Source organism: Cygnus atratus, chromosome 1, assembly GCF_013377495.2.
Source record: "Cygnus atratus isolate AKBS03 ecotype Queensland, Australia chromosome 1, CAtr_DNAZoo_HiC_assembly, whole genome shotgun sequence".
NCBI classification, from domain to species: Eukaryota; Metazoa; Chordata; class Aves; order Anseriformes; family Anatidae; genus Cygnus; species Cygnus atratus.
In genome coordinates, this window is record NC_066362.1 from 102,269,050 (window position 1) to 102,285,653 (window position 16,604).

The following is a 16,604-nucleotide window of genomic DNA, read 5'->3' on the forward strand; positions in this document are numbered from 1 at the left end:
CAAAACCCCAGATCCCTTTCCACAGGGCTGCTCTCCAGCCTCCTGTCCCCCAGTCAGTCCATATAGCCAGGGTTGCCCTGTCCCAGGTGCGGAATCCAGCACTTGCTCCTGTTAAACTTCATATTGTTGGTGATTGCCCAACCCTCTAATTTGTCAAGATCTCTCTGCAATGCCTCTCTACCTCGAGGGAGTCAACAGCTCCTCCCAATTCAGTGTTGTTTGCAAACTTACTTAGTATATACCTTCAAGTCCTGCATCCAAGTCATTCTCGTTAAAGAGAACTGGCCCTAAAATGGAGCCCCACGGAACCCCATTAGTGACTGGCCACCCTGATGTAACCCCACTTACAAGAACCCTCTGGGTCTGACCTGTCAGCCAATTGTTCACACATCTTATGCTTTTATCTAACTGCATTCTGGTCATTTTGTCCAGAAGGACACTGTGAGAGACAGTATTGAAAGCTTTACTGAAAAACAGAAAGATTACATCAACTGGCTTCCTGTGGCCAACTAGCTGGGGGATCTTGCCATGAAAGGAAATTAAGCTTGTTAGACATGACCCTCCCCTCATGAACCCATGTTTGCTGTGACCAATGACTGCATTGTCTTTCGGGTGTTTTTCAGTAACTCCCAGAATAATCTTCTCCATAATCGTAGCAGGCATTGAGGTGAGACTGATAGGCCTGTTGTTACCAGAGTCTTCCTTCTTGCCCTTTTTGAAAACCAAAACAACGTTTGTCAGCTTCCAGTCGACTGGGACCTCTCTCTCCAGATTCTTCAGAAAAACAATTGAGAGAGGTCTCATGATGACATCAGTCAGAGTGCCCTGACTGCCAATGTCAAAATACCTTTTTCTTTACCCTCCATATCAGATGATCCTGGGGACACCTTCAGATGCTGCAGTTCTGCTTTGTGGCACTCAGGGGTTCAACCATGTTCAGGAGTCTCCTCATGAGATAGATGGCAACACAGTCAGATGGGGAAAGGCACCTTTTGTTCCTCTCCAGGTGTCTGCATCACCTACTTCTGCCACGCTAAGGCACTGAAGTCAGCATTGGCGTATTGAAAGGACTGCAAGTAAACAGCACTCCAGATGGCAGCCACCAGCATGGGTCCCACTGTGGACTCAGGGTGAAGGGCCTCTCCCTTCTGTTACTGAATCCCAGCAGGTGTGGTGCTGCTGGCTGGGATTGATATGTATGGCAAAGTATTCCCTGCTGACTCACACCGGCCTGCAGCACCGTGGCTTGCGTATTTTAAACCCTGCCTCCAGTTCATATTTATTTGTGTATTTAGCATTTTAGGACCAGGAAGGAACTCCAGCACACCACACTGATCTTTGTACAATGGGTGCGGCCTCTGCCCTTTCTGAGCTGAAGGGTTGCTGTCAGAATTCAGTGTGCCCCACAGCTTATCAAACCTCTTCATCAGACACCTCGTCAGACTCTGCTGGCCCATCACAGGACTCACCTCAGCACAGCCTAGCGCAAAAGTTGTGCTGTGAAATAATACAGGTTGGAGGTATTTTGTTCAAACGCTTCTCTAAGCACAGCTGCTTCTGAAGTTAGATCATGATCAGTTAGATCAGGGTACGTTCACTGCTTACAGAAACCCTGCCTCTATGCAATATATTACTTGAGGACTTTTTCCGTACTTCTATCCAAAAAGTATGCAGCAGTAGTTTCAAAGCATGTTTTTGTACATATACCCATGGTATTGATTTCAACGTTAGGTATTACTGACATCAGCCCCTAACTCTGGGCCAGACATGCAGCCTATCCTGCCATATCTCTAGCCCCATTTCAAATGTTCTCCAAAGAAAATGCCTTCCGACCGCTTTCCTAACTTTCCTGGCACTGCAGCTCCCTAGAGCTCAATTCCTTGTCTCTGCTACTAACAAAAGCTACCTTTTGTGTAGCGCTACTGATTTAGCATCTCCACACATCCTTGAAGGAGGTTTTCATAACACTCTAATCAGTGTTCATGGACAAGTGCTTAGACTTCACCTCAGGGAAAAAAAAAGAAACGGAAAAAAAACAAAAAAACAGACACATATACACGTATGTGTATACACTGGCAGACCACAAGAGGGGGTAAGTGCCTGCCCTGGGACATCTCAGTTCCAAGCCCTACACTGTGCAAAGGGCACTGAAGTGCAGAGGTTAATAGGACAGCATAACATTTCTGCACTTGGAAGATATAATTTCAATTACGGCCAAACTGTCAAGTGAGATTATGGAAAAAACGTTTAAACTGTGTTTTAGTAAGCTTGACCGGAGGTCAATTATATGTTGTTCAAGAAATCATTTGAATGACAAGTTATGATACTGGAGGGCACAAAGGCAGAGCTGCTCTTGGACAGAGGAAAGCATTCAAAAAAAAAAAAAAAAAGCCAATACAACTCTGCAGTCACCCAAATCTGCTGTGGAATTTCAAAGCAGATCCATGAAATTCCTTGTGCTAGCATTTTATGGTTGCCGATCTCCTTCTCTTTGACCTACTGGCCTGAGTGCCAACGTCAAAACACCCTTTTCTTCACCGTCCATATCAGATGATCTGCGGACGCCTTCAGTTGCTGCAGTTCTGCTTTGCAGCTTGTTCTACATGCAGGTCTGGCCCTTACCTCCCCTCCAACACCCCCTGCCCCCTACACACGCATGCACGCGCACTTCAGACACTGGTCTCCCCCGGCCAGGGGAGGTCCCCACAGGCAGCCAACCCAGGAGTCAGCATGTTCTTGGTGACAGATGCCAGGCGTGATTTCTTTGCAGACAGCACTTCTCCAGTTCTAGCCAGGTTCCATTTGATGTTTGCCTTCATCTCCCCTACCCGAACTGACTGGAGTTCAGCTGGTCCCATGGAGAAGGTGGCCGATAGCAGGGATTACCAGATCTACAAAGAAGGGAATCAGCAGCAGGTGGCAGCACATCGTCACAGGCGAGACTGAGCTTGCACTCCATGGTGGCAGGTACTAACAACCCAGCCAGGCTTGTGCACCAGGCTAGGAGCGCCAGGAAGCACCACACCCCCTTACATCCCTAGAGCACAGGGCTCTCAACACAGAGGCTGCAAGATACAGGCAACTACCGCCTTCAGTGGATGTCTCTTCAAACTGCTTCAAATGTTTTAAAAATTCTGTTCCCTAAGAAAGCCAGCTGCCTCCACCCTGTCATGTAGTGCTGCTGCCATCTTATGACACCTAGGAAAGAAAAGAAAAGGAAAGGCAGGCTACTGCAAGTTACTTGGCTGGCCTGCCCCAGACACAAGTGATGCCAGCAGTTCACCTTAGACTCCCAGCAGTGGCAGCTGGACAAACATAGCTCTGCTCTCAAGTCACTACAGACAGGCTGCTGAGCAATCTTCCCAAGCTCAGAGGCAGCTTAACTGAATATTTTTCAGCAGGCCGAGTCTGGATATGGACACAGCGCTATAGTTAATGGCAGTCAAAAAATTAAGCTACCAAACTAGAAGTGTACGGACTGTTAATAACACTTGTGTTTTGCAATCTGTTTTTCCTGACTATCAACATGGACAAAGTTATTAACTTGGGCGAGACCTAACACAGTGTCTAGACTGAGAAACTATTGTTCACATAACAAGCACCCAGTGGCTTGCCTAGGCCATGAGACATTAAAACGTGTTAACTACACAGGCCACACTGTTTTGCTCTTATTCATTAACAGCCCAGTTACGCTCCCTCCTGGAGTTTTGTATGTTTATGCTGATTTAACAGGACAGATCACTTCAGGTTCAGATTCTGTTCCCCCAATCACTAAAGCTCACAAAGACTATGTTTTGCATGTGTGTTTGTGTGTTTGTTCATTTTTAATTTATCTCCTCCAATAGACATCTCTTCATTTCCATTTCTTTGGGAGTCTATATACAGCAAGAAAGTTTTGTAACATCTCAAAGGTTTGTGCTTGCAATCCGTTTTGTGTGGCTATAGTAGGAACAGTTACTGCACAGCAGTGAGACGAGTTTTAAATCACAGAATGTAAAACTAACGGGGCTACGGGACAAATGGTCACATCTCATCCCAACTACAGAAGTTGCAAAAAAAATAAAAAATAAAATAAAAAAGACAACCAATAACCACACAACACTGGGATCTTTTTTTTTTTTTCTTTTTTAAACACTAGTGTCTTTGCAGCAGCTCTTTCTATCCACTACAGTCCATTTCCCCTTTGGAAAATACAAGCATGGACTTTCCTCCCTTTTGATCACCACCCCTCTCAGATGGAAAGCTACATTTCCTAGCTGCCCAAAGACAGCAGTTGATCCACTGTGTTGAACATAATAAATGTACAGGAAAGAGTGCTCAGATTCATAGAATGATTTGGGTTGGAAGGGACCTTAAAGACCAGTTCCAAACCTCCTGCCATAGGCAGGGACACGGTGGCTGGTTCTTCATCACTGCAGTCCTTGCCTTTGCCTTCTGGGGCCCAGGCCATGTGGCTGGAGCTCCTGTCTGTGAAGACTGAAGTAAAACAGTCATTAAGTACTTCAGCCTTCTCCATGTGCCTGGTGACCAGGTCTCCTGTTTCCTCCCAGAGAGGGCCCACAATTTCCCTAGTCTTCCTCTTATCACCAATGTTCCTATAGAACCCTTTGTTATTGCCCTTGATGTCCCTGGCCAAATTTAATTCTAAACAGGCTTTGGCTTTCCTAACCTGATCCCTGGCTGCTCAATGTCTTTGCATCCCTCCCACGCTACCTGTCGTTGCTTCAACTGTCTGTATGCCTTCTTTCTCTGTTTAAGCTTGGTCAGGAGCTCCGTGTTCATCCATGCAGGTCTCCTGGCATTTTTGCCCAGAGACCTGAGCGTGTTTGCTTGATGTTGTGATTCATATTAAAGGCCTGGCCTTGATCCTTCATCCAGAGAGCACTATTGTTTGCAACATCAGAGACTATGTCTGAAGCAGCCTGCATCCAGCAGAAGCTAGATTAGAAGAAAACACTAGCAACAGAAAGTGCAGGAAAAGATGGAAGATTCCACCAGTCTGGTAACAGGCAAAGTAAGTTCACCAATAGCTTACTGCCATAGCCAACTTTTCTACCATGCAGACCCAGGGGGAGGGAAAGACTGTTCCTGGTGAAGGCCATTGAGAAAGGGAGAGGATTTGCACAGAACACGTCAAGGTGTTGCACTGTAGCAGGCCCTGCTGTGAAGAAGGACATGGGGATCAGGAAGATCTCCAGAGAGGTCAAAGCTCTCTTCCTCATGAACTGTTTTCCAATTATCTACACTTCTCTACTCCGCAAGCACGATTATATCCCAGCACCTCCCATAGATGTACGTTACCTGAAACTCCTCTTACTGTGAAGAAATAACCCCAGTCTATTCACCCCTTCTCACTGCAAGTACCTGCTGTTAAGTTAGTCAAGCTTCACCATAGTACATGGATGGGACCCTTCACCTCCTCACTGCCAGAACCTACCCAGCCATATATCCTCCATATTCACTGAAAAGGGATAACAGCTTTGCTCTTAGATCTGAAGAAACAGAGAGGTGTTTTTCCAGGCCACCACAGATTCTATTATAGTTGACGAATGGAACCAATGTTTACAGGTGCTATTCAAACATCTGGCTTAAAAGTTTAAGATTTCTCACCTTTACCCAGGCCACATGACTTCCACGATACTTTCAACGCAACCAGATGTAGTACTTTATTGTCTGGCAGACAAACACTGAGCGGGTGTGGCTGTGCAAGAACAGACGGCCATGAGCAGCCTTGACCAGACCGAAGACAGAAGAATGTCAGGGCCCCGAGCATATATTCCTTATCTTCTGGGGACATGGCTGCCTGGACTCAGGTCAGCACGGCCCTACTCCTCCTATGCCTGCAAACTATATCTAAGGCTCTCACCCTTGATCCCTGCCTGACCTACAGTGCAGCCATACGCAGGCCTGGCCGTGTACCCTTCTGATCTGAATCCTCACCCTGACCTACTCCAATCTTCCTGTTTAGGTACCAAAGGACTATTCCTTTGTTGGTGAGGCCACTGCCCTTGCCTGCATTGCTGTGACTCAGCTCCCAGCTTGCTCTCCTTTCCGAGCAACCTGCCCTCACTGCTCCCTGACAAAGGGCCCACCGAGTTCATCTCCACAGTCAGCAGAGACTGCTTCACATTTGCAAGCATTGCAAGAATGAATTTGGACAAATACCTTCAGGGTGTAAAGCCTCTAATGTCTGAAATGCTAACTGGCAGGGCAACAAAGTTTTCTCACTTGCTAGTTTTATCCATATTCTCATCAAGCGTATCTCCCTCCCTCCCTCCCTTCCCTCCTCTCCCCCACCCCCAGTCAAGCCTGTTTTCAGTGTTGTTTTTTGACCCCCATTTGGAACAGCCATAGGTCATTGTTACGTCCTTCTTCCAGGCACCTACTTTGCCCTGACAGAGACTGAACTTCGTTCACTCCTAGAGCTGTTCCTGTCCAGTCTGCAGGCCATAATGCACTTGCAGAAGAACAAGTAGGCTAGTGGCATCTTGCTGGAGACAAAGATCTTCGATCTGCAGGGCTTCCAAAACAACAATTTGACAACTTAGAAGACTCATGACATTCTTTTCCCCAACATTACTTGTTTAATTGCCATTTCACCAGTACATTTTATGCTTTATATACATGTATCTTTAATCTTTGCTTCTTTAGCTTTTCAAATACATAATATATTATCTTCAGAGTACTAACTAAGACAACACAGAAGAGGCTCCTAGTTAGTTTTTAATTGGTGCTATGAACTTCCTCAGTTTGGGGAACTGACGTGTAGTTGAAATGACAGGACCTGACAATATAAGAGAGGAGAAAAAAAAAAAAAGCCAACCAGCAGAGTCCATGGCTTAGCTAGCAGACTATGGCCACCCACAGATTCTGAGGAGACAGAGAGCTTAAGTACAATGAAACTGCAGGAGCAACTGTGAAGGTAGGGGGAAGCAGGGGAACACCAAGAGAGCCAGGGGATCAGGATTAAATGACTACTTAAAATACATCCAAGAGCAGTCTGGTCCCTACTTCCACAAGTGGAACTGCAGCAGCTTGAGAGCTATTTTCAAAAAAGTTTTGCTTCGCGGAGTGATGATCTAGGTCAAACTTAGTCCCCAAAATGCCCTCATTGTAGCAAGAAGACAAAACAGATGACAGAGCTTAGCAAGTGCAAGGTACATACAACTTACTACTCTTTTAAAATCCTCATGAGGAAATCTTAGTCCCAAAGGGCAAAATTTACTTGCACAGGTGTGCTAGCAGAGAATATCCCAGTTTCAAAAGTGTTGCTGCTGGCTGAATGTTGAAAATGGGAAGAAGTCGTCTAGAGAAGTACCAAAATGCTAGGGTTCTAGTAACTAGGTACTATAAAATGGTCATTGAAACCATCTTCCTGACTAGTGTTTTGGCTTATCAGCTAGCATGGAAGGGCTTGTGAAGTTTCTAGCCTGCCCACAGGCTTTGCCCAGGGTTATCAGCAGACTTACAACCCAGATGACATCCACAGCTGCTGAAGTTGGAATAGTGTCTACATCAAAGGGCCTTCAGAAACTCTCCCAAAAGGAACAGGAGAGAGTAAGGGCCTTCTACCTCTAATTCCCTAAACCACACAGGAAGTAGAGGATTTTCAGGACATATTAAAAAAATAAAAAATAAGCTTCCAAGTTACAGGAACCAGCTCACATCCCTAGAAAGTTATTCCTAGAATAAAAGCCACAAGGAACCCAGGTGGGATATTTTGGCCGTCACAGTTCTCAAGATTGAGCCTACTATACATTTCTTGCCCAAATGATATGTGACAGCTGAAAAGGGGAGAGTGACTGTCCCTTCACTGGAGAATAACCCACTGTCTCACCACAGCTCTCACTGTGGCATGAATACACAATACTTGTAACACAGTGCAGAGTCACGACAAGTACTGCTGGACAGATACAAGTCCAGGGCTCAGGATAGTGATGCAGGAACATGAAACGCTGAACGGTGGGACTACCTGGATGTCATCTAGTGCAAGTAACTACCAAATTATAAAGACAGGCTCTTTTTTCTTTTTTAAAGCTATTTCCAGTTAAACAGCTCAAGGACAATGAGGCCTTTGCATGAAGGAACAGGGGAGAAGGGAGGAGTGAGAGAACTTTTTCCAGTGAACCTACAAGCCAAACAAGGAGTCTCACGATGGGGTGCCCAGCTGCAGTTACAGCATAGTGGCAGCAGATCTACTCAAGGACTTGCATGACTCCTCCCTTAAGAGCACAGGAACACCCAGCACTATAAAGAATTGCACCAAAGAAAGGAATACTAGTGCATGCATGGGGAGGTTCACTCCTCACCACAGACATAATTAATCTAACAGGATTTTGTGTTGAGATTTAGGAGAAACATGACTTATCTCCTCACAGATTCCATTTACAAGCTCTAGCCAAATGCTGCAGCCCTCAGCACTGTAGGCCAAGATGCAGTGACTTGAGCTGCTATTGAAAGTAACTGCAAAAAGCAACAGGGAAAAAAAAAAAAGGACAAAGAACCCAGAGGCACCTACCCAGCCTCCTCCTGTACCCACCTTCCTCAGGATTCTTGCTTTCCCTGTATGAAAAGGTGGGGAAGAAGAACTAGGATGTAGCATGCAACAGCCAAGTAGGTAGAAGAAATGAGGCTCCCTCTCCTCCTTGCCCACCTTGTGAGGAGTCAGTACGTTCTCTTTAGGTTCAGTAGTTTCAATGTGGGGTCAAAAATAGTAAGTTTTGACTGAAGTGAAGACCTGGCTTAAAAAAGAAGGATTGTCCTGACTTGTTTCTGATTGAAGACTAGAGAGGTTTGTGCCCCCTGTGATTCCATCTGGTGCCTCTAGAGCCTCTTGGTCATCAGTTTGTTCCATTCCACTGCTTTGACCATTCAGAACTGGACCCAGTTGGACTGTTGAGGAGCCTGATTAGGAACAGCACTGAAAGAAAGAAAGAAAGGACAATCAAAGGAGCAGCTCTAATAAGACTTTGTAACTCACTGCTCTTCCAGCACCCATGAGGAAGCGACCCTTCCTGTGTGGATTTCCCTTCACCAGAGTTTACCTGGATGCAGTGCTGAAATCTCCCCAGAGGTCTGCGGTAGCTGATGCTGGTGCCTTGGATGCAGACACAGGAGCATCTAAGTCTAACAGGATATCTAAGACAGAAAAAGAAGAAAAATCTGTCAAGGTAGTCAAGGGAAAACAAACAACAAAAACACGGGCATTTAAACTGTCACCTACATAAACTACTGGATGCAGTGGCATCCAGCTCTCCCTCCAGAAGAAGGAAGCCAGAATGTTTAAGGACTGAATCTGCTGTAACAGCAGCCCCTTTTACCAAATGTACACTGAGCCTCCAGCTCCTGCTGCAGGGGTACATTGTCATCAAGAACCATTCGGTCTTCATCTTAGTGTATCAGCTAGCAGATTTGCAACATATTATCCCTTCCCAGTGGATTTAGGAATCAGATTCAGCCCAAGCACAGCAACCATAATAGTTATTAAACAGGCTTCTCCTGATCAGTACAAATCATGCACAGCAGCCCAGTCCCACTCAAGAGGTTACAGTTTCTTCTCAATCAGGTCTGTATATAGCACTGCTAATGTCCCTGAATTCACAAGAGTATCATCAGCATTCATGTTGCAGTCACACACTCAGTACAGCACCTAGAAGAATGCAGCAACCTCTTTGTTACAGCCCAATTCCACTACACTTTGCACCTTCTGGTCTTCATACTAAAGCTACCTCCCTCCCTGTTCAACTCCTCTCAAGAAGTGCTTTTCCTGCACCTTTCAAAAACCACAGGACTATCTGTCTTTCCCTGTGGAAAGCAAATGACTGAGCACTAGTTTTCTGAACACCCTATACAGCTCTGTCAGTGCCCCTAAAGCACACACAAGTTCAGAAGAATTCAAGTATTTGAATTTGATACCCAACCAGCCAGGTCATATTGACCAATTCATGTGGTTTCTCTTCTTGCAAGGAGAGCAGCTACATTGCTATTCTCCCTTGCAAGGCTATCAAGCTGCTATTATTAAACAAACACGGATATCCTCAGGTCAAAGGGAGCAAAGCCCTCAGGGTACGTCATGTTTTACAGGGCTTTTAACTGCACTTTTCACACTAGTTCCCTGAAGCAGGCCCATGTTCTATCTGCGCCTACTGCTGTCCAACAGACTATTTGTTCTATGCTAATGTTTACCTGCACTGCTTGCATTACTGGATTTCAGCACCGGTGGTGGTGTGACTTGGTTGGCAATGGCCGTGGAAGAAGGAGGAGGGATGGGAGGGACTGCAATTTTGCCTCCTGGTGGGGGTGGAAGCAGGCTTAAGCCCCCTGATCCAGACACACGAGGCTTGGCTACTCCTCCTTTCTTTGTCGTCATGTTCTGTATACAGGGAGAGGACAAGTGAGGAACAGTCTCCACTGGCATATCCAGAGAAAGAAGCTGAGTCAACTTTGCTCCTTACCCCAATGTTCAGTTTGATGGTCTGCCCTTCCTTGAACCCTAAATCTAATTTGGGACGTGTGTCAGCTTCCTGAGACTCCCTGGAGATCTCAGTCTCCTGCTTCACCCACCTAAAAAGAAGAGAGGTAAACACAAGACACTGTGGCAAATGGGAGCAGAGCTTCAGAAAAATGCATGGTTCCTTTCCCCACTCTGCCAAAGAACTGTCATGCCTTGTCAAGCCAGCTACCTCACCACCCCCAGTGCAGTATAGCAAAAAGCTCAGAATACCACAAACCCAAGAGACTGTCTAACACTCCACCTGTAGTGTCATAGGACTTAAGACTAACAGATCAGACCCTGCAGGACCCTCAGCTTGCAGTACACTCAGAGCAGGGCTTCATGATCATCCTGAGGAAACCTGCTCTAAGAGGACATGCACCACCACCCAACTCATTCCAGGGGCCAGAGGAAAAGCAGCAGTCCAGAAAAGCACAACTCACTTGAAGTGATCCTGCAAAGATACGTTGAAGTCAAAGGCATCACCACGGTCCGTGAAACCAATGCCTATAAATGCACTTCGTCCTAGCAAGGAGACGGAAGGAGTCATTGTAGGTGCCTTGCAAATTGGCCCCTGTGTCCATTCACTCCAAAATCCTCCTGCTTCTCCTAAACCACTCTGTGCTACCTCCCTCTGAGACATCTGCAGCTGAACACAAGCAGCTCACAGAAGTTCATTGCTCCTAGCCTGTAAGATGCACTTTTCTCACCATGTAGCACTCTCAGAAACTGAATGCTCCTCCCTGTACTCTGTGTACTGTAGAGAAGCCTCCTCTGTTAATCTTGCCTTCCTACCCCTCCAGACACCCTACCCAGACTTTTCAGCACTCCCCCCACCATCTCAATCCACTAGACATGCATGCAGCTCCATCAGGTATGTCTGATGAACGCAGACATACATCAGCTCCATCCATCTCCTCCACCCCGACACTTGGCATATACATGACCCCTCAAACTTACCAGTCCCATCCTGAATCCGAATCACAAAGTAACGGCTGGAATCTGTCACCGTCTCCACTGCAATGCCAGGATATTGGTCTATGGGAGCCTGAGCAAATAGTTCCCCTAGAAACAAAAAATCAGGTATTAAGGAGAGCAAGCTTTTTCTAATGCATGTCCAGAGCTACCATACAGAGCTTTGAGCAGGCTTAGAAGCACAGATTCATAACTAGCAACCACAGTTACAGTCTTGCCAAACCACACCCCTTCCCTTACCTGAAACCTTATCTTCTAGTTTTATATATGCAGTTTTGCCTTTGGAGGTGACACGAAGTCGCCCTGTCCAGTCCGGATGGTCCAGTTTCCAGTCAGATGCCCTGAAAAGAAAAGCAACTGTTCACTGACCGTACTTCAACCTTTCCACTTCTGCCCATCCAGCTAAAGTCTCTGCTCCCAAACCTTCAACACACGCAGCTGCCTTATTCCCCTTCTCTTCTCAAACAATATACAAGGTCTTGGCTCCTCTGTTGCTGCCAATCTACATGCATAGCTCTGAGCAGCCTACCTTTCTGCTGCATAAAGGGAAATAGATACTATCCAGAGAACATCAACTCTGTGTTTTCCTTTATAATATTGCAGAATAGGGGAGACTGAAACCCAAGAACCCACTTGGAACCGTAAACACAAAAAGCAACTTAAAATTATCAGGAAATTTCATTAATTTTCTGAAACATACTGAAAAGTCACTCCATTACTTTATCCTACTGTTGTAAAAACAGTATCAAGTACCTCTACATCTAGAGGCAGCTAGTTTATACTAGGTAAAACATCATACATGTAACTATCTTGGCTGCCCCATCAGACAGACTGTTGCAGAATGAAAGAAAAACAAAATTAAAAAAAAAAAAAAACAGAAAAAAAAACAGGAAAAACATCGACCTACAGGAGTCTGCAATTGCAAATAAGCATCTGTGGCCAGGTACAGCATCCACACCAGCAACAGATCACCAAGCCCAGCAAGTACCAGCAATACACACTAGAGCTTCAGAGTACAAACCAATTTCTCCAACAAGTCTGCAGGAGCAGTTCACAGTAACATTCCACTGGTTTTGGCTAAAGACAGAGAAGGTATTTCTAACTCCTAGACCTGAAATATTTTCATAAGAATCATCATGAAGCTCTTTTGCCTTCCTCCCAGCTACTGCAACAGCCAACAGACCAAATTCAACATTTGGTTATAGCAGATTGGACTCGTGTCCGATACTGGGAACCTGGCAAATTGAGAGCAGATGTTGGCTCTGCCTGGAAAAAGCACTGGAAGTCACTTACATGCTCTCATGTCCTGCGTATGACTAGCTAGGCAATCCCCCGTCCTCCACAGTACAGGAGGGAATACTTCTGGTCTAAGGCACAGACAACATACAAAAGACTATTCAAATTTATTAGAAACATTCAGCACGTCATCTGTGGCTGAGGCCAGCGGAGGCAGAGGTGCTAATGCCTCAGGAAGTACACCTGACCTGCCTAAAGCCAGAGTGCAGCTCAGCAGGCACCACGAGCACCTGCATCCCAAGCCTCTGCTTGCCCACGCAGAATTGACCGTGCCAGCTGATCGGTCGCTCATGTGAAAGTCGACCACCGACCCCCGGCAAGGCCGCCGCCGCCGCCGCCGCCGCCGCCGCCGCCTCCTCCTCCTCCTCCCCGCCCCGCTGAAGCGGGCAGCGCCGAGGCCGGGCGAGAGGGGCTCGGCAGCCCCAGGCGGAGCGGAGACCGCGCACAGCCCCGCAGCAAGCCCGGGCCCCCGGCCCGGCCCCGGCACCTGTATCCGCGGTTGGAGGTGCGCGGCGGGATGCGGTACACGTTGACATCGGGCTTCACGCAGAGGACGGACTCGTACTCCAGCTCGGCCGCCGCCATCTCGGACGCGAACCCCGGCACCCCGGCGCGGAGCGAAGGGTGGGAGCCTAGGAACAAGGGGCACTTCCGACCGCCATCTTTGATGAGGGCAGGTCCCGCCTGGGGGCGCCGCTGCGCCTACGTTGGGATCGGGCCGCGGCGGCGACGGCGCCGAGGAAGGCATCTTGCTGCGCCCGGCGGCCATCTTGGAACCGGTCCTGACAAAGCAAGCGCGGCCGGCGCCATCTTGGCTCCTGGCAGCCCGCTTCCCCCCGCCTGACGGGGCGGCCATGTTTGGTGCGGGCTGAAGAAGCCGTGCCGGGCGCCATCCTGTGTGCGAGCTGCCGTTTGGCCGCCGGGGCGACGGCGCTGGCCTCGGTGCTGGCTTCGGTACCGCGGCGCCGCAGGGCTGAGGCCTCCCGTGGGGCGGGGGGCCGCGGGCTGGCAGCCCCACCAAGGGGGGGGTGGCGGCTTGTCGCCACCGGGATCACCGTGCCACGGCGGGTGCTGGGAAGCCCTACGTCGGGGCGTGCTGAAGCAGATCCCGCTGTTCTCCCCTTCACATTTTTTTTGATAAGGACTAATAGTGTGTAAACTGCTGTTTTTTAATAGTCGCAGACTTCCCAGTGAAGGTTGGTGTTGAAGTCTTCTGCTGTGCAGTGGCCTGTGACTGAGTCTCTAACAATCCTGAACGTTCACTCTAAAAACTGGTAGAAAAGGTATGAGAAAAGGTGTAAGAAAAGTTTATAAACAAAGTTATCTTTGTCCCCACAGCCAGAGACAGACGTGGCATGGGCTAATTGCGCCAGGAAGTAGTTTAAGCTATCTATGCAAGACAGTGAGTACAATTTATTGCTGAGAGTGTAAGAACAAATAAATGGAACAGCACTGAGTTTGAGGAATATATATATATTTATTTTTTTCTGGTATGAAACAAGAGTTAATGCAGTGAGAGCTGAAACTGCATCTGGAGATTTGTAGGAGGAACGGGGTGGTAGCAGTCAAAGACGCTGACCTTGCATCATGCCAAACATCCAACTAGCCCAGCATTGCATCTCTGACAGTGCCCAGTGCAAAAAAAAATGAAACTCGGAAAGGGGGGATTGTGTTGCTGATCCCATAGATCTGGTAAGTGAAACTGTTTTGAAGTCAATAAGAGGAACAGTCGTGGGTCATTAAGACCAATGAAATAGCATTGTAATAAACTAAAATAATTGTAATAAACTTGTAATTTAACTAGCATATGTAAATGTAACTGGCCTAGCTTTAAAAAAAAAATGGACAGCTATATGAATAGATACACAGGAACAATGCATGACTGGTGTGAGCTAAGTGCCTGAACAGATGATGGAATTATGCAAATGTGCAACTTCTGTTTTCCCTTCGCCTCTTCCAGCTTGTTCTGTTTCTCTGAAGTAGAAGGAAGAGGCTGACACCCTGCTTTGTGGCAGATGTTGATGCCCGGGGATCAGAGGTCCATACCCTGCTGTGTGGGTGAAGAAAGACCTTGCCCTGCCAGGCTGCACACAACGACAGACAGGTATCTGCTTGGGAATAGAGGTTTGAACACTTTTGTACAAGCTGCACAAGAAAATGTGGGAATATATGGAGTCTATGCTTAATGCAGATGTGCCACAATGCAAAAGAAAGCTGTGCCTCCCTACTTACAGTATGCCAGTGTTGTATTGCTTGTCAGACTGCCAGATTGAAGGCAAAGAGGTTAATGAGAGGCAAACCTTGGAGAAGAACAGAGCAGAGCTGTTCAAAGACAGTAAACAATACAGAATTACAGTTTCCTAGTATACTAGACTGGCAAGCTGTAATGTAAGGGCTTTGTGGGCCAGAAGTTTGGTGTGCATTAATTAGCAATATTTTATAGACTTTCCTCCTCTGGATTCATCTAATTGCTTTTTTAAACCTGTTCATACTTTTGGTTACCAATAATCATCCTTTAAGCCATGACTCTAATCATGCAAAATGTGGAAAAGTGTTGGGTTGTTTGTTTTTTAGTTTTGTTTTCAAACTTCTAACTTCAAACTATCTGATCATTTCATTTGATATCTCCTAGTTAATGTACTGTTAAAATTTACATAAAACTATTACATAAAACTATTCCCCTCATATCCGTCATACTGCCACTTAGATGTCTTTTTTCACAGGCCGAAACGTTCTCATCAGTTGAGCTTGTCCACCAGAAGAAATTATTCTGAGCTGTGACTGTCCGGTTGCCTACATAATTTCTGCTACTATAATTGTTTTTATGATAGAGGACCACCACAACAGCCAGTATTCAAGATGCAGCTGAATACTTCCTGCTGTATTTACCTTTTGAATACCGTAGCATCCTGATGTGGTTTTTAATAGAATTTTCTACAGCAACTGCTATGTTTCTTCTTTGAGTGGTAACTTATCTAGATTACACCACTCTATGTATAGTTGTGTTTGCTTTCCAAATTCAGTAATTCACAATTACCAACATTAAATGTCACCCGCCTCCTTATTGCGTTGTCATGTGCCACAATCCTCTTACAACTCTTGTAAGAGAGCATTTAAACAAGAGAGTGGCAACGGACCAACTTTTGTAAGCCTGTGAGGAAAGGTGCACAGGGAGCACCAGGACACTGGGAATGTGTCTCCGCCATTTGATTCTATTGAAAGTTATCCAACATAAGTCTTCTGTTTGGTTTGTTTGTTTTTCAAACAAGTGTCTTTGGGCCAAGAAAAAATAAAGCATTGCCAATAATAGCTTGAGGGTTTGTTCTGTTTTTACAGGATTAAGCAGTAAGGATGAAATCTTGAAGGAGAGCTTATTTAAAGTCTGACTGTGAAAGCAATGGAAGCTATAGGCTTCCCACAGAAATTGTTAATGAATGAGAACCAAAGAACAGCAAAAGTCTTGGCTGGAGCTCAATCATATGAGGTGAGCAAATACAAAGTCCTACACAAGTAAGATAAAATATCTAGTGCATACCAATGTATGAGTAGCCTGATAATAAAACATGGAGAAAAATCATTTCTGCTTTTGCTTTGTTTTGTTGTTGTTTTGTTTTGTTTTGCTTTGCTTATTTAAGAAACATACATATATATTTGGCATTGTCCAGGAATGCCCATGAAGCCTGTCTCTGTGGATGGACACAACATTTGGAATTCTCCTGCGTACAGGAAGGAAACCAGTCTCACAAAATGATTCACTAGACAGTTTAAAGGTTAATGCTGAGACAAGCATTTTTACTAAACAGTCCAAATGCTATTTCAAATGGTAGTTCCTTCACTGAAA

The 16,604-nt window shown here is 46.2% G+C and overlaps 1 protein-coding gene and 1 long non-coding RNA gene across 5 annotated transcripts; one reads left to right on the plus strand and one right to left on the minus strand.

Annotated features, from left to right (window-relative positions):
• Nucleotides 1–6,561: 6,561 nt before the first annotated feature.
• NECAP1 (NECAP endocytosis associated 1) lies at nt 6,562–13,443 on the minus strand. The gene is made up of 8 exons (XM_035545705.2): nt 13,251–13,443; nt 11,708–11,808; nt 11,453–11,557; nt 10,936–11,017; nt 10,455–10,563; nt 10,186–10,372; nt 9,045–9,138; nt 6,562–8,920 (listed from the first exon to the last, which is right to left on the minus strand). Exons 1-8 carry the CDS (start codon nt 13,346–13,348, stop codon nt 8,872–8,874), a joined length of 825 nt encoding a protein of 274 aa, XP_035401598.1. The 5' UTR covers nt 13,349–13,443; the 3' UTR covers nt 6,562–8,871.
• LOC118247597 (uncharacterized) lies at nt 13,242–16,340 on the plus strand. Of its 4 annotated transcripts, none has more exons than XR_004778494.2 (4): nt 13,242–13,387; nt 13,940–14,046; nt 14,724–14,867; nt 15,487–16,340. It is a non-coding gene; the product is annotated as an uncharacterized LOC118247597 (long non-coding RNA). The 4 variants fall into 4 exon arrangements; XR_007708152.1 differs by lacking the exon at nt 13,242–13,387 and adding an exon at nt 13,599–13,717; XR_007708153.1 differs by lacking the exon at nt 13,242–13,387 and adding an exon at nt 13,604–13,705.
• Nucleotides 16,341–16,604: the final 264 nt, after the last annotated feature.